The sequence below is a fragment of the Mustela lutreola genome, chromosome 1 (genome assembly GCF_030435805.1).
Source record: "Mustela lutreola isolate mMusLut2 chromosome 1, mMusLut2.pri, whole genome shotgun sequence".
Classification (NCBI taxonomy): Eukaryota; Metazoa; Chordata; class Mammalia; order Carnivora; family Mustelidae; genus Mustela; species Mustela lutreola.
In genome coordinates this window covers 68,355,920-68,376,630 of record NC_081290.1, presented here as the reverse complement: position 1 = coordinate 68,376,630, position 20,711 = coordinate 68,355,920, and the positions used below count along the sequence as shown (strand labels likewise).

The following is a 20,711-nucleotide window of genomic DNA, read 5'->3' as shown; positions in this document are numbered from 1 at the left end:
TGGGCTGGGCAGAGATGGGGGCAGAGGGTCGTGGCGGTTCCCCCTCCCACAATAGCGGTCCCGCCTTGTATAGTCTTAGTTGTTTCATACTAAGCTTCAGTTTTAAGTAATTTGTTTCGGGAATGAGTGAAAAAGATGAGAAACGGTTTAACTTGAAAGTCTTCTCCTAATTGATATGAAACCTAATTTCATTTCTGCTTTAAAAGGGGGTTGTAGGGGCGCCTGGGTGGCTCAGTGGATTAAGCCGCTGCCTTCGGCTCAGGTCATGATCTCAGTGTCCTGGGATCGAGCCCCGCATCGGGCTCTTTGCTCAGCGGGAGCCTGCTTCCTCCTCTCTCTCTGCCTGACTCTCCACCTACTTGTGATCTTTCTCTCTGTCAAATAAATTAATAAAATCTTAAAAAAAAAAAAAAAAAATAAAAGGGGGTTGTAAGAGGGTTATTTGGAAAGGCTGGATCGTGAAGTGGTTGGCAAGGAACTGGAGCGCCGCGGTGGATACCGGGCCACGTGCCCCTGGTGGGGAGGGCACACTTGGGGCGCTTTCCGGTCATTCAGTAATACCAAGTCTGCCTTTCCTTCCCGGCGGGGCAGCGGCCACCCCGTCCGTGAGAGGGGAAATCCATGCGGCCCGTAGCTCCGTGCCTCTCCGTGCTCAGCCTCCCCGCTCCGGCGGATGCTGGGGACCTTCCGCACATAAACGCCGGAACTGGCCGGAGCAGCCCGGCGCAGGGCCGGTCCTTCCCCCGCCGCTGGTTCCAGGGGGAGCCGCCGAGCCGGGCTTCCCGCTGATTGGCTGAACAAGAGGACGGCCAGAGATGATTGGTCCTTCCGGATGCCTCTCCGCGCACACGCCGCGGCCGCGCCTTCTTCCGCCGCCACTGTCTGGTGGGCAGACGCTATTGGGACAGACGCGTCCGCCCGCCCCAGCCCGCCCCGCCCCGCCGGAGGGCGCTACGTCACTACCCGGCGAGCCGCGCGCGGCGCTTCCCCCACCCGCTAATGTTTTGGCCGATTCAAGATGGCGGTGCAGGAGTCAGCTGCTCAGCTCTCCATGACCCTGAAGGTGCAGGAGTACCCGACCCTCAAGGTGGGGTCTGCGGTCCGGGCTAGCGACCGCGCTTGGCTGGTGCCCGCGGACCGCGGGGGGGTCGGAGGGGAAGGTGGAGGGGCAGGGTGGGGGCCGGGGCGCGGCCTGGGGCACCGGGCGGGGTCGGGGGGGGGTTTCTGCGGGGCCGAGCTTCCGGGATCCGGGGGGCTCTGTGCAGCGGGCTCCCGGGTGCCCTGGGGTCTGGGAGTCGGGAGGCCCGCGAGGTCCGCGCTTCCCAGGGTCCGGGGGTCTACAGCGCCGGGTTCTCCGAGATCTGGGGGTGTGTAGGGCCGGCCTCCCCGGGGCCTGGGGGTCTGCGAGGCCGATCCCCTGGGCTTCCCGGCGGCGGCGGGGTCTGGGGGCCAGGCTTTCCGGGATTTGGGGTCCTTCAGGCCGGGCGAGTCGTGGTGTGGGGCCGTCCATTGCCGGCTCTACCTTCGACTTCGTGGCAGGGCGTGGAGCGCGTCTGTCTGGCGCCCCGTTTCGCCCTCCGGAGCCCGATTGTGGCCCCTTCGTCCAAAAGAAAAGAAAAAAAAAAGGGGAAAAAACAAACGTGAACTGCCCCAGTGACATTTTGCGGTAGGCAGGCTTGTGGTACTGGGGGCTGGGATGGAGACCGGGGTCTGCAGGGTGTGGGGTCGCGGGCGCCCGGCAAGAGTGCCTGACGGTTGGTATTCAGCTGTCCTGATATCAGGAGGTGTTGGTGTATTGACTTCCAGTCTCTGATTAGGGAACCTGTAAAGAGAGACCTATCGACCTAATGGGAACCCATCTTGTGGGGCGTCATCAAACCTGAAATACAGCCCTTGCCATTAGGTTCCCAGTTGGGTGACCTTGGATGGCCATTTACCCAAGTCGCCTTCCCTGAGCATGAAGTCTGTGTCTCTAGTAGGAGGGGCCACACTTGCTGCCTACCTAGTTAGCAGAGTATTTGATGGCGATGAGAACAAAGCACCTGGAAACGAATTTCTTAGGAGATCAAGGTCATAACATTCCAGGAGAACCGTGGTTGGGCATCTGTGATTCTGGACTCGTTCCCTGAGAGGCCAGGTAGCTTTTCTCTCCTCCTGGGAGACGCCCGCGTCGCCATCCACCTCAGCGGTGGCAGGTGGTGGTGGGTGCGCTGTGGCGGGTTTGAATACTGCCCCACTGTGTTCATCACTGTCGAGGAGACCCCAGGTAGGGGACGCACCTGCTCTGAGTTTGCTGACTCCTATCACACGTAGGTAATGATGGCACCAGAGCCACCCCAGGTGAATCAGGGGACTCTGCTGCCAGTCGTCATTAGGAAAGTCAGACTGCCGTATGCAGTCCTCGCTGGAAAGCAGAAGTGAGGCTTTGTTGCTTTTCATTGACTAGTGGTAGAGCAGTGCTGTTTGTCTGCACCTTGTTTGATCAGGAAGCACAGGGGAACTTTGGCTACTGCACAAGACGCCTGTTGTCTAGGCCCTTTCAGAATTAGGTGGTAGGTGTTCTTGTATTCAACTCCTTAAAGACCCTGTGGCTCGGAGAAGCCATGACATCTGCCACCCAAGGCCCCCAAGCAGACATCATTTGGGTTGATTTCCCCCCACACACATACACCACATGAATAAATGAGGCTTTTGTGGGAGCCACTCATTTCTGGCCTATTGTCTCATTCAGCCTACCCCCAGGCCTGGCACTGGAACTGACAGAACTGTGGCAGTTTGGGACTAGCTGGTGAGTGTAGGCAACACCAGACAGGAAGGGATTTCCCCTCCAAGTTCTCTCCCGTGGTTTCATAATCCTGACTGTGGTTGATTTCTAGAGTTATTAAATAGACTTTGATTAAAAATAATCCTGCAGTTACTTATACAGGTAAAAGAGATACTACAGTGTCAAGTGAGCTTGCGTGGTTAAAAGGAGTTTTACTTCTGCTTTAGAATGATTTAAATGAATTTTTGAAATCGGGGAAGCTACTTCCACCATTTTCCCTCATAGTTTGTCTGGATCACCTGTAATCATCATTGTTGAGAGTTGACATTTTTTTCTAGATATTTTCAGGAGTGATTTCTAGTGGATAAGGAGGAAGTTTCCCTGGGAAACAAGGGTCCCTTGATATAGGAGCATAAGTTAATACGGAATCCCCAGGACACTTGGGAGCTATGCCGGTCACAGTCTTGAGCGCGGTCCAGATACATGAGCCTCGGCGTGGAGCTCTGTGCAGACAGCATAAAGAGGGGAGTGAGGGCCGAGGGCTGGAGTTCTACAGGGTGTGTACTATGCTTCTGGGCTTCAAGGGCACGCTCTCCTGCAGGGTAATGGGAGCCAAGTTCTCATTGCTTTCCTGACAGGCAGTGCCTCCTTGGACACGATGGAGGCAAATCCAGGCAGGTTCCTCATAGCCCCAGGGCTGGTGGCAGGCTCCTGGGTGCCTGTGGCACGGGTCTTACCTCCTGGCACAGTGGGAAGAGAATGGCACCGTCGTGACATAACCGCCCTGCCTGGGTTGAGCTGGATGCCTTCTGTTCACTGAGCCCACAGTCTTGGGGTGGGATGGGCTGGTGTGGGCTTTTGGGCCACATGAGTCTTTGTAGTGGGGGATGTGCATTGTAGGATGTGTAGCAGCACCCCTGGTTTCTGCCCATCCACAGAGTGTCTCCAGACGTTGCCACATGTCCCCTGGAGGACAGAATCGCCCTGATAAGAACCACTGGACTGGATTTTGCTTTGGGGAACTTGTTTTTTATGTTTTTAGAACAGCAGGGAGAATGGGATTTCTGGAAAACACGTTTGTGTTTTGGGCCTAGCTGTGAGTCTTTACCTGTGAGCACCTGGAACTGGAGGCCCTCTTTTAATTAGCTTTTAAAAGTGTTCTCTGGGTGCGCCTGGGTGGCTCAGTTGATGAAGCATCTGCCTTCAGTGATCTGGGGGTCCTAGGATCGAGCCCCATGTTGGGCTCCCTGCTCCCAGAAGCAGACTCTAGGAGTCTGCTTTTCCCTCTCCTGCTCCCCTCTCGTGTTCTCTCACTCTCTCTCTTTCTCAAATAAATAAATAGAATCTTAAAAAAAAGTATCTTATCAAAGTAACATGTTTATTTTTCAAATTATTTTGCTAACCATCCTGTTTATATTTTGGAGTCTTGACTTCTGTTTTTTCCCTCTCAGAGAGTTGAAGTAAAATAGTATCTTAGAGACCTTCTTTGCCAGCGCCCAAATCAGGTGGGGGTCTTCACAGCCCAGGAGAGAGGGTCTGGCGTTGGTCCCTGGGAGACCTGGCTCTGGACCTTCCCTCCCCCAACTCCTCACCTTGAGTCTCACCTGTGCCTCTCTCCGTGCTCTCCCGGGGCCTCTTCTTCTTGGTCCTCCCAGCCTGACCCAGCTATGTAGCCCTCCCAGCTGCCCTCTCTTCACACGTGACAGTCTGGGGGAGGGGGAGCGTGGGGCGTTGTTCCCAGCAGTGTCTGTGGGTGAATTCTCCTGTGTCTCTCAATTCTCTACTGGACTGTTGAAATCTTCTGCTTTTAATTTGGTGAAGTCTTTTTGACCAAATACTGGTCTGCAGTTTCAAAGCCGGGGTTTGTGCCTGTTGTAGAAAGTCTGGATGCCAATTATATGCCTAAAGTTACAGCTTTTCCAGCTTGGTCTTGGCTGGATGTAGGGGATCATATGTTCTCAAGTTTGAGAAACAGTGGTAAGCATGAGCATGTGGTCTGAGGGGACAAAATCCTAAATATGCTGAGTCCAGGAGGGAGGCAGTAGTCTAGGTCCTGATTCTTTTTTACTTTAGATCTTGTGGTTTACAGAGTGAGCTGTTCCCTCTCAGAGGTGGTTGTATTCCGTGAATGACACCACTTTTCTCTCTGGCTCCAGGCTTCTGAGTGTGATGCCCTTCCTCTTCTCAGGCTCCAACTTTGTCAGACCTCCAGAGCTCAGTCTGCTCCTACCCCGAGGGACCTCAAACTGCCTTTGTCTTCCAGGACCCTACCAAAGCCAGAGCACAGTTGAAATGCTTTCCTCTTCCCCTTTGCATTCTCCTGACCTTCTACTCTTGTCTCTTGTGCTGCTGCTCAGATCCTGGGCCACAGACAAGCCGTTGGGGTGGGTGGGCCTTTGGGGACAGGGGCTGCTCCATGTCAGGGTGGGTGCCCGAGTGAGTGCAGGCTGTTTGTGGTAGTCTAAACAAGCTTCACGCCAGGAAAGGAAGGGCTTCCAGCGCCCCACTCTCTGTAGCAGTGGAGTAGGCTGGAGCCAGTTTGAGCCCTCGCCCAGGCAAGCAGCTTCAGCATTGGCCAAGGGACAGCCATGCGACAGATGCTAGCGTGAAGTCTGCAGGTGGGGCTCGCTGGTTCTTCTCCCTCCCAGAGCCACTGCGAGGCACCCCAGAGCTGAGGTTCCAGACTCCAAAGGCCTCATGCTCCTTTGGCTTGTGCTCCTTGCTTGAAGAACCTCTGTGTGCTCAGTGGGCACAGCAGGGGACACTGGGGTGTCACAGAGAAAAAGATAGGGCTTGGCAAGGGGGAGGCATTAAACAAGTAATCTCAAACATCTCCAACCTTGAACAGGTGGAGTCAGGCTTGTGTGGGGCGGGGTCGGTGGGGGCCCCTAGGGGTTTGGGGGGGTGGTTTTCAGTGGGCCGCCAGGGCACTTGCGCTTTGGGGCTGTGTCAAGGTCTTGGCTGACCCTAGCACCACTGGCACACAGACCTGTCAGAGCCGTAGGGTTCCGGTGTTCCGGGAGCCGCACACAGGTCTTGACAGTGGGGCCTTGAGGGCCAGGGGTGGGAGGGGCAAGCTGGGAGGAGGCCGGCCACTGTGTGCGTGCGTGCGTGTGCCCTGCTTGGTGCGGACCAAGACACAGCAGAGCTCAGAGCGCCTCTGGTCTTTCTAGGTGTATGTTGTTTTAGAATCTGTATCCCTGGGGGCTATTTGTTTGAAAGCTTTCTGAAAAAAGATTTATTCACTGTTTCAGTAATAACTAAGTGATAGAAAAGAGGTATTATTAGTTTAGCAACCCAGCTATTGAGCTGAATGTGGCTGGAGAAAACCCTCCAGCTGTGCTAATGGCCTCACTGACCCATCCTCCCCCACCCCCATCTATGAACAAGAGTATTGCACAGCTCTGCTTCCTGCTCCTCCTAGCCCACATGGCCCCAGCCTCCTCACCCACTTTCCACTCGTGACCGCTGCTGCCCTCCTTGGGTCTGCCCTCCCTTGTGGGGGGCTGCCCCTGCAGTGGTCAGCTGTGCCTGGAGCCTGCCCCTTCTTGCCTGTGGCTCCAGCACACGTATCTCTTCCCTCCCAACTCAGTTTCCCCCTTTCAATGGGTTCCATCAGTACCTGGCTCTGATGGCCCCAGGTCCTTCTCCAGCCACTGTCTCCTATTCCTGCCCCCTCCCGTGTGTCTCCCTGGTTCAAGTCAGAAGTCTGGCCCCTGACATTCCTTGAAAATGTGTTTGTCAAGGTCACAGTCCATTTGACGCTCCTAAGTGGCCAGTTGCCAGGCGGTTGCCTTCTTCACTAGGCCCCCCTGCTGCCATTCTCTTGCTTCTCCCGGCTAGTCTTCTGCCTTCAGGTTACCTCCAGCCTGGGGTTCTTGAGTCTCCGTGGCAGCAACCAGCCCTGGAGAGGTCTCAAGTCCTGCCTCCAGGCAGGCCTGACCCTGAACTCCCGCCTGGATGGTGGGCCACCTGCCAGGCCCCCTTACACGACTGAGCAAGGCTCCCTGCCCCAGAATTCGTGCTTCTTGGCACCCAGCCAGCCCATCTTATGTGAAGACTGTCCTCCTGCCCTTTGTGCAGGGTTTGTTCAAAGGCCTTGGGGTGTTCCTGAGGCCTGTGTTTCCTGCAATCTTTCTGTGATCCGTGATCCCCTTGGTCTCCATGGGCTGCAGGGCTCCAGTCTGCTTGTGGGTGGCAGGCAGGAGGGAGGGGAAGGGGGAAGGTGCCTGCTCCTTCCCAGGGGCCTCCCGGAAATGCCATTCATCATTTTGCTTCTGCTCAGAGGCCAGAGCTTATGATTGGCTCTACCCAGCTTTGGGGGGACCTTAGGAAAGCCTGGTGGGGGGCTTATTGCTGCCCTGGCCCTGAGTGCAGCTGGGGTTTGTGGCCCCTGCTGTGCTCTGTCCCTTCCTCTACTTTATGTTCTTTACAGCTTTAGTCAAAGTCTGATGAAATTGTTCCCAGTCTCTCTCCTTGCTTTTCTGTCAGAGCCCTCATTACATACAACTCCCACTTCTCAGGGCAAGAAGCTACGTTCTGCTTCCTCACTCCCAGGCTCTGGCCAGGTTCTCAGTGATCCTCACGGTGTCTGGCAGTGAGCACCCACTTACAGCCCCTCCTCCTTGCAACAGGGCCCTGTTTGGCTCCCAGGTTTGTCCCCGGCTCACAGCCGCCCTCCCCCAGTGTGACCGCGTGCAGTGTTTGTAATCTTGTGCGGTCTCATGAGTCTGAGGACTCTCTGTGCAAACTGGTGACTCCCAGATGGTTAGCTCCCCAGTCCCAGGGCCTAGGATCCAGTAGCCTCGTTGGAATCTCTGCAAGGTCGCTCAGCACATACAGGTCTGAAATCCCTACCTTACATGCCTCCTCCCCAGACCACCTCCCCATCTTCCTTCCTTCCCCATCAGTTTAGAGCCTTGAGCTGTCTGTCCTCACAGCTTACATCCGTGTGTCTTTCCGCTCTAGCTCCAGCATGTGTTCAGAATTGGACTGGCTTACCTTCCTTCTTCCTGCTGCTGTGGTGCTGGCAGTGGGGGTGGGGGAGTTCAGAGCCTTTGCACATCTTTCCTTCTCCCGGAATTCTCTTCCTTCAGGTGTTCCTCTTATTCCATTACCTTCTTGGATCTTGGCTCTGCTGTAACCTCAGTGAGGTCACTTTGTTTCAACTGGGAGCCCTACCATCTCCCTCCTCTCACTCTTTCCTCTTAGCTGTTACTGTCATACTGCATTTTGCTTCTTTGGTTCTAACCCCTGAGATTGTAGGCTTTGTGGAGGGCAGAGAAATATTTCTTCAGTTAAGGAATGAACTGTTAGTTAAATATTACTTTGGCAATTTTGTCCGAACAAGTAAAAGTTGAAACAGAATTAAATGTAGCTTCAAATGGATGAGACATATTAAATATGTCTGTGTATCCAGAGAACAAAAACAAATTGGAAAATTACTAGACTTAATGAGAAAGTTCAACACGATAACTGGGCACATAAAAAATATACAAAAATCGGTCACTTTTCTGGGTCAGCAACAACCAGCTAAAGCACCTCATGGGAAAATACCTGTTCACAATAACCTAACAGCATCAGAAAATACCAAGGGAAGCTTTAGCAGCTAATATGATGGGCACTGCGGGAGACACACAGGGGGTCTCAGGAAAGGCCTAGAGGAGGACCAGCACCAGCAGGGAGTGTTGTGTCTAAACATACTGATGGCTGAAGATGCCATCTGACTTGCTTGTGCTGGAGCCCAGACTTCTTATGTGTAATCAGGGAAACACAGGGAAGGGCGGGGACATGCCAAGGCCAGTGGCTGGCGTCCCCCTTGCCGACAGCTGCCACTTCCCGTCACTTGCTGCTCAGCAATGAGGAAGCCTGCTCTGCTGGTGTTACGTACAGAGGTCGACCCTGGTGCCCATCTGTGGGTTGCTGTGTCGTGTTTGGTCAGTGAGCCCATCCCGAGGGTGAACGGCACTTGACCACGGGGAGGCACGGCTGTGGTGCTCCCCCCACATGGAGGTCCACCGCCCATGTGACGCTGTACTGTGTGCGTGCTGGCTGTTGCTTTGCTCAGACCTTCCTTTCTAAGATGGACCAGTGGCATGGACAGATGTCTGCAGGTACCCAGCAGACCATCCTGCGCTGAGGGAGGAGGGCATGGAGGTGCTGCTGGTGCTATTCCCGCGGCGAGCTCTGTCTGCTGCCCTGTGCTGTGAATGGGCTGTGTCATCCTTGCACCTTGAAGCTGGCCAGAAATGTCACTGTTTTGAGAAGCCATTTGAAACTTCATGAGCCTCCCTTGGGGTGTGTGCTGTGCTTGGGAGATAGGTTCCAGGAAGGAGGACGCCTTTGTGATTTGGGAAACTGTCCCATGCCACACATCCGAACACGAGGGGGACTCTTCAGGATGTAGATGTCTGCTGCCGCTCAGGGCTCAATCTAACACTTTACTTTTTGATAAAGATCTTATTTATGTGACAGACACACAGCAAGAGAGGGAACACAGGCAGAGGCAGAGGGAGAAGCAGGCTTCCCATGGAGCAGAGAGCCTGATGTGGAGCTCGACCCCAGGACCCTGGAATCCTGACCTGAGCCAAAGGCAGATACTTAACCAACTGACCAACCCACACGCCCCTTCAGTCTTACACTTTAGAAGATGTTCTTAGCTTTGTGAGAAATAGAAACCTCTTCTGAGGTTTCTTCATTGTGAAAGAAAAAGTCCCATGACATTGGGGAAATCCTTCCTGTGCTGGTAAAAATGGCTGAAAACATTGTGATGACAAACTAAAATGCATTTCTTTGTCTGCAAATACTGTCAGAAAACCCACAGCAAACATTGGAGAAGGTTTGAAGAAACACATACTAAAGCAAATGACACAGTGTAGGAGGATTGCTATAGCGCTGGTGAAAGTACAGATGTTTCATAGAAATCTTACGGTGTTTGCCAGATTCTGTTTCAATTATGAAAACAGGAAGGATTACTTTTTGTGAGTCACTGAAGGGGAAAAATGTACTGAAGGAAATATAATTTAACATCAGCAAACTAAACAGAAATCCCAAGATCTTAAAAGCTACAGTGCAACAAATTACCAAGGAAAAATTAAGTGGATTTAATTAATACAAATTTAAAAGGTTTTTTTTTTTTAAGATTTTATTTATTTATTTGACAGAGAGAGATCACAAGTAGGCAGAGAGGCAGGCAGAGAGAGAGAGAGGAGGAAGCAGACTCCCTGCTGAGCAGAGAGCCCGATGCGGATGTGGGACTGGATCCCAGGACCCTGAGATCATGACCTGAGCCGAAGGCAGCGGCTTAACCCACTGAGCCACCCAGGCGCCCTAATTAATACAAATTTAAATCTCTGGTATACTCAAATAAAATAGAGCCAGAATTTAAAACAAATAACGATTTTAAAAATTCACCAAATGTGACCCATAAAGAGCTGATTCACATTGATGAGAAAGATCCAAGACCTCTTTTCCTCCTTGAGTGTTAGACAGGGAACACAAAGGGAAAATATGTTGGATTGAACCATGTAAAATTGCTGTTTTGTGGATTAAAAGACAATAGCTGAATAGGCTTATAACACGTAAAGAGATTTTTAAAAAAGAAAAGAAAACTTTCCATTAAGAAAAGCCCAGGATCAAGTGGCTTCACTAGTGTATTCTGGTAAATGTTTAAAGAAGAATTAACACTGATTCTTAACAAACTCTTCCCCCAAATAGAAAGGAACATTTCCCAGCTTACTCTGTGATCAGTATTACCCTGATACCAAAACCAGACACAGATATCCAAGAAGACTATAGACCAGTATTTCCCAAGAGTGAATATCGGTGTTAAAATCCTCAACAACACACTAGCAAATTGTGTTTGACAACATAGGAAAAGAGTTATGTGCCATGAGTAAATGGGATATGCCCCAGGAATGCAAGGTTGGTTCAAGGTGGAAAAAGCAGTATAACACACACCACAACAGTATAAAGGACAAAACCCACATGAGCATTTCCATAGACAGAGAAAAAAAAGCACTTGACAGAATCCAACACTTTTTCTCATGATAAAAACACTCAACAAGGGGCACCTGGGTGGCTCAGTGGGTTAAAGCCTCTGTCTTTGTCTCAGGTCATGATCCCAGGGTCCTGGGATCTAGCCCCCACATTGGGCTCTGCTCAGTAGGGTTCCCGCTTCCCCCTCTCTCTCTGCCTGCCTCTCTGCCTACTTGTGATCTCTGTCTGTCAAATAAATAAATAAAATCTTAAAAAAAAAAAAAAAGCTAAAGATAGATCAGTGAGCTAGAACTTAAGATTCCAGATATAAGCCCATACATAGTAACTCTCAGTAAGGGTGCCAGGACAGTTAATAGGGAAGGGAGAGGCTTTTCATCAAATGGTTCCAAGACAACTGGCTATCCACATAGAAAAGAAAGAAGTTGAATCCTTCGCTCACACCGTATACAAGCATTAAGTCAAAATGGATCAAAGAGTTAAATGTAAGAGCTAAGATTCTTAGATATCACACCTAAAGCACAGGAAACCAAAACAAAGTTATAGGTTGGACTTCAAAAGTAAAAAGCCTGTGCTTCCAAGGACAGAATGGAGCAAAATGTTTGCATGTCACACCTGGTAGGAATCTAGTAGTATCCAGAATTTAAGGGAAGAGTTCCTAAGGTTCAATAATGTAAAGACAACCCAATTTTCAAATGAACAAATGATTCAAATCGACTTTTCCAGAGAAGATATAAAATGGCTAATAAGCATTGAGAAGATTCTCAACAATATTACTCATTTATGAGATTCAAGTTGAAAACCACAATGAGATACCACTTTCTGCCCCCTAGAGCCATGAATCAGAAAGATGGCTGGTAGCAGGTGTTGGGAGAGGGTATGGAGGAAGCAAAGCTTTCCTGCAGTGCAGGGCATGTAAAATGGCAAAGACACTATGCAGAGCAGTCTGGTGTTTCTCAAAAAAGCTCAACATAGAGTGGCCTGCCATTTCATTCCTCAGTAGAGCTCCCAAAGAAGCGAAAGGTGTCCACATGAAAACCATGCAGGAGTCTCTGTAGCCTTATTACCTATAATAGCCCCAAATTTGGAAACAGTCAAAATGTCCATCAACATATGAATACGTAAACAAATGCAGTATGTTTGTGTGATGGAATGCCATTCTTCAGCAGTAAAAAGGCATGAAATACACGTTACATTATGGCTGAACTGTGAAAACATTACACTGAAGCCAGCCCAAAGGCCCAAAGGCTATCTGCATCCAAGTGTGTGAAGTGTCTGCGATGAGCAGACCCAGACAGGTTGTGGATGGTTGTCTGCCTGTGGGGAGCTTTATGGCATCTGAATTATATCTTAATTAAAATTGGTAAAATAATGATGGCCTGTCAGCATTTTTGTACGCTTCAACGTAATAGAGTTACAGAGCACTCATGTAGGGGTGCCTTGGTGGCTCAGTTGATTAAGTGTCTGATTCTTGATGTCAGCTCAGGTCTTGATCTCAGGGTCATGAGTTCAAGCCCCGCGTGGAAACTACAGAAATTTAAAAAAAAAAAAAAACATCCTGCATGGTGCTGGCCAACCTTGGGAGGGTATCCATGACCTGCTACTCTGCACACATGAGTTAACTTTAAGATTGATCCACAGAATTCCAGTAGGCAGGTCAGAGATGAGACACAGTTTTGATAACTGCTGTCAAATTCCCCTCCCTTCCCCATGCTCCCTGCCAGCCATGTATGGGGTCCAAGTTACCCCCAAACTTCACCATAGGTTTTCTGTAGCTGCACAGCAGCCCCAAGCCCCGTGTGACTATTGAGTGCTTGAAATGTTGTTCGTCCAAATATGTGTTCAACGTGTAAAACAAAATGTGTACTGGCTTTTAAAGATTTAACACAAAGAGAAAAAATAATGCAACATGTCTAATAAATGCAATATTTGGGGTGTATTGTGTATATAAAATACACTAAAATCAGCTTCATTGCATTCTCTTTAATGTGGTGGAGAGAAAATATTTGAAATGGTGTGCACACACAGCTCACCATTCCACAGACAATCCTGCTGTGGCTTTATCCTTTCCGTTTCTCTTGTCCATTTATGCTCTAGTTCTCTTTCCGTAGCCATCCAGATTTGTAGTGAGTACCAATATTGTGGACTTTCCCTCCCCATATTTGTTCTCTGTCTCCTGTGCTTTTTTTGTGTCTTTTTTCCTTTCCTTCTTGGTAGATTGATAAGGTTTTCTTTGTTCCATTTAATTTCCTCTTTTGGTTTGACAAGCTCACAGCCACACCCGGGTTGTGACAGATCTGAAAGGTCTCCAGACGGTCTCCCTAGTGGCAAACCACTCCTCCCCCTGGTGTGCTGGTGTTGGAATGTCACATAAAGGGACCTCACAGCTGCACTGTATGTCTCGCTTTTCCCCTGCCCGTGACTGAACTTCAGTGGCGGCACCCACATCAGTGGGCAGTTTACCATCCCCATGGATGCATGTTTGAGATGGTTCCCATCTTGGGCTTACAAATAAAACTACTACAAGCATTTGTGTACAAGTCTCTCTGTGGTTTCTCTATTTGTTTCTCTTGGAATTGGAATTGCTGAGTGATGTGTTACATGTATGTTTACCACCATAAGCAGCCAGATTCTGTTCCTGAGGGTCATACACACCACTGCCCGCAGTAGCATCCAGGTGTCCTCAGCCTGACCGGCAGGTGCTGGGGAAGTCCTGCTAGCATGCCCTAGTGTCCTGTCTTGGCTCTCCAGAGACACAGAATCATCTTGTACGGGTGGAAAACAGAGAGGGAAGGAGGAGGGGGAGAGAGGTGGAGACTGACTACGCAGAATTGGTTTATGGGATTATAGGGGCTGAAAAGATCTGCAGTGGGCAAGGTGGAGCCCCAGGAGAGCTGACAGAAGTCTGCTTTACCCAACCCAGTGTGCAAACGCGATTCTCCAGACATACCCAGAGCCACCTCTCACCCTGTGTCTATACCTTGTGGCCTGGTCAGCTTGACAACACATACCACTAACTCTCACATGTCCCCTTGTGGCTTGAACTTGGATATTTCTGACTAATGATGTTATGTGTCTTTATTATTAGCCCTTTGTATATCTGCTTTTGGGACTTTTTGTTAAAACTTTTTGCCTGTTTTTAAAATGGGATTGTCTTCTTGGTCTTGAGTTGTAAGAGATTTTTGTGGTTTGTTTTTATTTTTTTATTTTTTTGACCTACAGAGATCACAAGTAGGCAGAGAGGCAGGCAGAGAGAGAGGAGGAAGCAGGCTCCCCTGCTGAGCAGAGAGCCCGATGCGGGGCTCGATCTCAGGACCCTGAGATCATGACCTGAGCCACCCAGGCGCCCTGAGTTGTAAGAGTTTTAAATATGTTCTAGATGTAAGTCCTTTGTCAGATTTACATACACTGAATGTTTTCTCTTACTCTTTGCCTTGCCTTTAATAATTTCTTTCAAAGAAAAGTTTTAGTTTAATTAATCTTTCTCTTATAGCTAGTACCTTCTATATCCCTGTGAGAAATCTTTGCTTCTCTTAAGATTGTGAAGGTTTTCTCCTGTGTTCCGTCTAGAATTCTGTAGTTTTAGCTTTGATATTTGGATCCATGGTCATTTAAGAATTTTTGCGGCCCACATGAAGTCCAGGTTGCTGTCCTCCCTCTCCCATGTGGCTGTCTAGTTATGCTCCGCTGTTGCAGAGCGGGTCCTCTCTGCCCCGAGTCGCTGGGCCCCTTGTTGGGATCCTGATCTGGGTTCTCCACCCTCCTCCAGTCCTGGTGTGTTCATTGTAACTTCATGGGAGTTGTGGAAATCAGATACCATTGCTGTGTGTTATCAGCACCATAGGAATATTTTTTATCATGGTAAAGCATAGCATGAACTAGTCATCTCCATTTTTTTTAAAGATTTTATTAATATGGGACGCCTGGGTGGCTCAGTGGGTTAAGCCGCTGCCTTCGGCTCAGGTCATGATCCCAGGGTCCTGGGATCGAGTCCCGCATCGGGCTCCTTGCTTGGCAGGGAGCCTGCCTCTCTCTTCACCTCTGCCTGCCTCTCTGTCTGCTTGTGTGCTTTCTCTCTCTCTCTTTCTGACAAATAAATAAAATCTTAAAAAAAAAAAAGATTTTATTAATTTATTTGACAGCTTACAAGTAGGCAGAGAGGCAGGCAGAGAGAGAAAGGAGGAAGCAGGCTCCCTGCTGAGCAGAGAGCCAGATGTGGGACTCGATCCCAGGACCCTGGGATCATAACCTGAGCGGAAGGCAGAGGCTTTAACCCACTGAGCCACCCAGGCGCCCCTAGTCGTCTCCATTTTTAAGCGTGCAGCAGTATTAGCCATATGCATATAAGGTCTCTTGAGCTTTTTCGCTTGCACAACTGAAACTTTGTATCTGTTTGTCTTGATCAATTCAAAATGCGGTTGACTGGGTTCTTGTAAACTACAGAAAGTTCTCCCGGGTCCTGGAGGCTGGAAGTCCAAGACGAGAGTGCCAGGATGGTCTGGTTCTGATGAGGCCTCTTCCATGTTGCTGACGGCTGCCTTCTCCTGTGTCACATGTGGTGAAGACAGTGGGCAGTTCATTCAGAAGGATGCTGATCCCAGTCATGAGGGCCGCACTTTGTAACCCAGTCCCCTCCCAAAGCTCCAAACCATACCATTTGGTTGGGGGTAGGTGGGTGCATTATGGGGATGGGGACACATCCGTCTGTTGCACCATTAAATCCCTCTCCTTTTCTCCAGCCCCCCGCAGCCGCCCTCCTTTATTCTGTTTCTGATCATTTGGCTACTCTCGGTGTCTCCTGGGAAAAGAGCCCTACCCTTCAGTGTTTGGTGACTGGCCATTTCACTTGGCGTGATGTTCTGCAGCTCCTCCATGGTGCGGCATGTGGGAGGGTTTCCTTCTTTCTGAGGCTGAATCATATTCCATTGGGTATATACACGCCATTTTGGTAGTCGGTCCCTCCGTCTGTCCATCCGCCCGCAGACACTTGGGTGCCTCCCTATCTCAGCTGCAGGGCCTACTGCTGCCATGATCATGGGTGTGCCAGCATCTCATGGAGACCCTGCTCTCCGTTCCCCAGGGAACATGCCCAGACATGGAACACTGGGCCATGAGCTCATCCTGGATCCTCCACACTGTTTTCCACAGTGGCCGCAGCCCACAGTGCACGGGGCTCCCGTCGGTCCATGGCCTTGCCATGGTTCATCGGTGTCTGCTTCTCTGAGAGCCACCGTCCTGCGGGCTGTGACGTGGGGTCACCCGTGGTTCTGACCCACATTTCCCTGATCCCTGGTGACACTCGGGCCTGTCCTGTGTGGCTCGGCCACTGCACAGGTCCTCTGGAGAGCTGTCCTCTCAGCTCCTCTGCCCACCTTGGGGTTGGCAGGGGTTGGGGGTTCGTGCCTTTCCTCTGGAGCTGGAGCTCTCCACCTGCCCCGGGTGCAGACCCTTTTCAGCCTCGCACTCTGCCTGGGTGCCCTCCTCTTCTGGGGTTACGGCCTCACTATAGATCACTTCCTTTGCTTCGCACGAGTTTTAAATTTGGCTAATCCCATTTGTCTGCTTTTAGTTTTGCCTGTTGCCTGTGCATTTAAGACTACGTTTCTCTTGGACTTAGAGTCACCTTGTCCACTTTCCTTAGGCAATGGATTGGTTTCTTTCCTTCTCATTCGACTCTGTTATTTGCTGGTTTCTTTCCTCGCTGCTTTTTGCTGTATCTTGTTTCCTTTCATTGATTTTGTTGTTTGTCTCACTGAGGGCTCTCTGAGTAATTTTCCTCTCAGAAAAGGGATGTGGGCGCTAAACTTGGCAGTGCCGCATATCTAGAAGTATCTTAATCTTGCCCTTCTGGAATGATAGTTTGGCTGCTTTCAGTATCTTCAGCATTTCAGAAATTCCATTCCTTCATTTGGCCAAAGCCCTTCTTGAAGGAGGCTGTGAAGGAACTGTTGGTGACTGAGCAGCAGGGGACATTTGGGGAAAGGCAGGGGAGGCCCGGACCCCAGGCTGGGTGCCCTGTGGGCAGAACGCTGAGCAGCTTTCCAGGGCCAGCTGCCCGGTGTCCTCAGGACAGAAGCTGGCACGGGAGACTGCTCAGTGCTCCTGGGACATAAATTCTGAGAGCTCCTGGTGGGGGATGGGCCAGACCGGTGAGGGGCACAGGACACATCAGGGTGTGGGCAGCAGAAGATGAGGTCCTGAGAGCTCAGCCCTGTGGAGCTTGTGACCAGATGTGGGGCGGGAGCACCAGGGACAGCTCAGGGGTTCTTGGGTGGAAGGAGTGGCCCCGGAAAGCTCCTGTCCAGGCCATTTGGAGGTCAGACTCAGGAGTGGAGGCTGAGGGGCTTACTCAGGCCCAGGGAAGATGCAGGCCACATGGTGGGAGAGCAAAGTGGGGCTCACAGCCCCCCAGAAGTGTACGAAGTCCTGACTTAGTTTCTTTTATCGAAAGATAGAAGAATTAATGTTGACTATAACCTTATAAGTTGGGCCTAAGTATCGATGATGGACTAAAGATGAGTGTTAGAGTGTTGTCTGCTTCTTTTTGAACAAAAGTTAAAAATGGAGATCCAGGCCTGTAGCGCCTCCTTCAGAGTCTCCTTTTCTCCCCTTGGCTCTGAGGGATGAGCGTCATGCCAGGTGTCGTGAGCAGAAGGCAGGACCTGAGACTCCTGGGATTCCCGTGCTGGTGTCCCCTGAGCTTGGGTACGTTGACCACAGGGAGACCTGCTGGATCTTAGGGGCACGGCAGTGTCTAGCCGGTGTGACGGCGCTTACCGGCTGCTCCCATGGCTTTTCAGTTGCCTGGAGCTGGAGGTGTTCCCGTCCCCTGGCTTGTGCTTGGGCCAACAGTGTGTGCAGGTGTATGGCTTTTTCTCTTTTCCTGTGTTGTGATTGTTTTGTTTGTATTTATTGAAACATAGTTTTAACATTTGAATTTAGGATAAAACTTTGAAGCTTTTGTTATCGGGCATCACGGGATTTGTTTCAGTTCACTTTTCAGTAATTCTCTTGATTGTGTTTTATGGAAATATCAGCCAGGTCATATTGGAAACACACAAACCGTCTGGCACGGTTTGCAGGCCCTGGGGTGGGTGGGGCTCTGAGAACAGTCCAAGATTCTGAAAGGAAGGATGCATGCATCAGCATCCCACAGTCCGCCAGCCTCAGGGCCTCCGCCGAGAGCTGCTCTGCTCTTGGTGAGGAGGGTCAAGCACATGCACGCACCTGGGTCTCTGTGCTGTGCTATTAGGAGGGACCTTTGCCTAAACTGAGACTCAAGGCAGGGAGCCCTTCCCTTTGGACATGGAAGACGGGACCTGTGTCTGCGCCTGGCACCTGCTCATGGCTTTACTTTTGTCCATGCACCACAGTGGAAGGCTCTTCAGGGACTGAAATCAGAACAGGCCTGGTTAGGTTGGGGACCTCAGTGCAGGTGATGGTGCATGGGTGTTGCGGGCACTCTGCACCACTCCATGTTAGGGACGGTCCTTTTACTTTGTCTAGAGACTCTCCTGTCTTGCTTGTGTGAGACCATGGCGCAGTTGCAGAAAAGCCTGCTAGACCCAGCTGCTGAGGATGAGCCCTCCTCAAGTGGTGGACGTGGTTTGTCTAACAGCATTTTGCCTCTTGAGCCGGGAAGACCCAAGGTGTGGTGGACAGGAATGTTTACCCACTGCCACCGTGTCTGCAGGGCAGCTTGGGGGGTGGCAGCTGGGGCAAGGGCAGTACTGGACCCCTGGCCAGGTCTTGGGGAGGTCCTGCTGCTGGGGCCCCTGGTGTCTAGGTTAGTGTCTAGGTCCCTTAGGTGTCCCTGCTCCTGTCAATCCCAGGTTCCTCCCTGCCATGCATGGCACCTGGCACCTGGTGGAGTGGCAGTGCAGACTTCTGTGGTGAACTGCTGACTGCCAGGGCGTCCATGCCACATGAGCTGCATTTGACGAGTGAGAAGTACTGGACCTGGAGCCCGAGAAGGTCTGGGAGCAGTGTTGGCAGCCACTGTCTCTCAGTGACACGCCATCCTTCCTGGGTCTTTTGTTGGCTGTTCTATAGGGAGAGGTGGTTTTGTCCCTGGGGGCTGAATAAATGTGGTCTGACTGAGATGACTTAGATGCATACCTGTGGCGACATGCTGACACCCCGACCGTCTGTGCGCTTCCACCTTGTCCTGCGTGGCCTTCCCGGTGTCCCGAGTCTGCGGCACCTGCCGGCCCCATCACAGGCCACTGCGGGTTTTCCATCTGATGGATCTCGTGGTGGTCATCTCCTTCAGCTGTTTGGCCTCCTGGATGAACTTTGGGATTATTTTGTTAGTGTGCCTTTAACAGTTTTCTGGAAAGAAAGGAGCTGCCTCTGGATTTGTGGGGCGGGGAGGGTATGTGTCTTCTCATTAGTGTCCTCATCCAGGAACACAAATGAGCCTCCGTTCACACAGGCTTTTTGTGGGCCTCGGTCAGGGTTAGAGTAGATGTGTCTGTAGAGTGCAAGTAGCCTAGGACTTGTGCCTGCCAAAACACTGTGAAGGGGGTCTGGGCGTCGCACATGTAGGACTGCTGGTGCTCACACATCAATTACCGTTCTTCCCCAGGTGCCCTACGAAACACTAAATAAACGCTTTCGGGCTGCTCAGAAAAACATTGATCGAGAAACGAGCCACGTCACCATGGTGGTGGCCGAGCTGGAGAAGACTTTGAGCAGCTGCCCTGCCGTGGACTCTGTGGTCAGCCTTCTGGATGGTGTGGTGGAGAAGCTCAGTGTCCTCAAGAGGAAGGTCAGTGCGGCTTCTGGACCATCCTGCCCACCTGCCTACGTGTGAGCTATAGTGTAGGTCCTACAGCCCAGCATTCTGATGGACTCAGGCTGTCCCCAAAAGGGCTGTCCTCTGCGGGAGCCAGGATGCAGCAGAAACCAGACAGCCGTGCCTTGGGGAGGTAGGCTCTCACAGCCAGAGTGTGAGAGAGGCGAGCCCCTCCATGCTCTCTGTGCTCTGCAGCCTCTTCGGGGCTGGCGTCCGGCTTCTAGTCCTGTGTTCCTGCTCCTGTGTCGCTGGGTTGTCCCAGCTCAGGAGTGTCTCAAGCACAGACAGGAGGCAGATGATTTATTATTTTTAGGCTTTCCCCTCAAAGCTTCATATAGGGTTTCTCATTTCTGGGAGAGGGAGGTAGGGTACACTACCGTGCCTGGGGAACCACCCAAAGAACACAGCAAGATGCTTCATAACATCCTACTGAACATGTCAAAGGGCTCATGGGACAGAAAGGTGATCAGAATTGGAGGGCAGGGGCCAAGAGGAGAGAAGGGCAGGACCCATGGCTGCCTTGCTGGCCAGTGTCTGGGGCCAGCTTGGGGGTGGGGGGAGGCCAGGGCTGGTAGTGAGATCTGGTGGCCGTGTATGTCAGGTGGGGGTGCCCCAAGGGTGGCCTCCTATGGCAGAGCATCACAGCCTGTTTCAGAACACTAGGGGAGCCAAGACCCTTCTCTTCAGCCTGAGGTAAGGGGTCCCAGCTGATGGAGCCTCCAGGCGCTAGGCACACTAAATGCATTTCCCAGGGGCAGGACACTGTCCGCCAGAGCATCAGGGGTCACAGAGGACCACAAGGTGCATGGGAAGCTGTGGTTGAGGTTTGTTAAAGTGTGGCACGAACAGGAGACTTCACTCAGATTTCAGATGTAGAGATTATCAGGGACCAAACTTGACTATAGCCAAAGATGAAACAGCTGAGGATATTTGCAAGGGCATATAAAGCATAAAGCATAATTGAGAGTTTAAAATAAACCAAATAAAACGTAAATTAAAAGTATAACTGAAATGAAAAACTCAAGTGTTTGCTTATAACACACTTTTTAACATTTAACAGTCAGACAAAGCTAGAGAGGATTTGTGAGCTGGAAGGTAGGTGTGAGGAAATTACCGAGAAATTCTAGCAGCACACAGAACCAAAAACACAGAGCT

The 20,711-nt window shown here is 51.0% G+C and overlaps 1 protein-coding gene across 2 annotated transcripts in view; it reads left to right on the top strand.

Annotated features, from left to right (window-relative positions):
* Positions 1-936: 936 nt before the first annotated feature.
* The window catches only part of MAEA (macrophage erythroblast attacher, E3 ubiquitin ligase), a 32,320-nt gene continuing 12,545 nt past the window's right edge, over positions 937-20,711 (top strand). For both annotated transcript variants that reach the window (XM_059167334.1, XM_059167324.1), the window contains exons 1-2: positions 937-1,087; positions 19,347-19,529. In XM_059167334.1, coding sequence (XP_059023317.1) covers positions 1,019-1,087; positions 19,347-19,529 — 252 coding nt within the window. In that variant the 5' untranslated portion in view covers positions 937-1,018. The remainder of the gene's footprint in view (positions 1,088-19,346; positions 19,530-20,711) is intronic.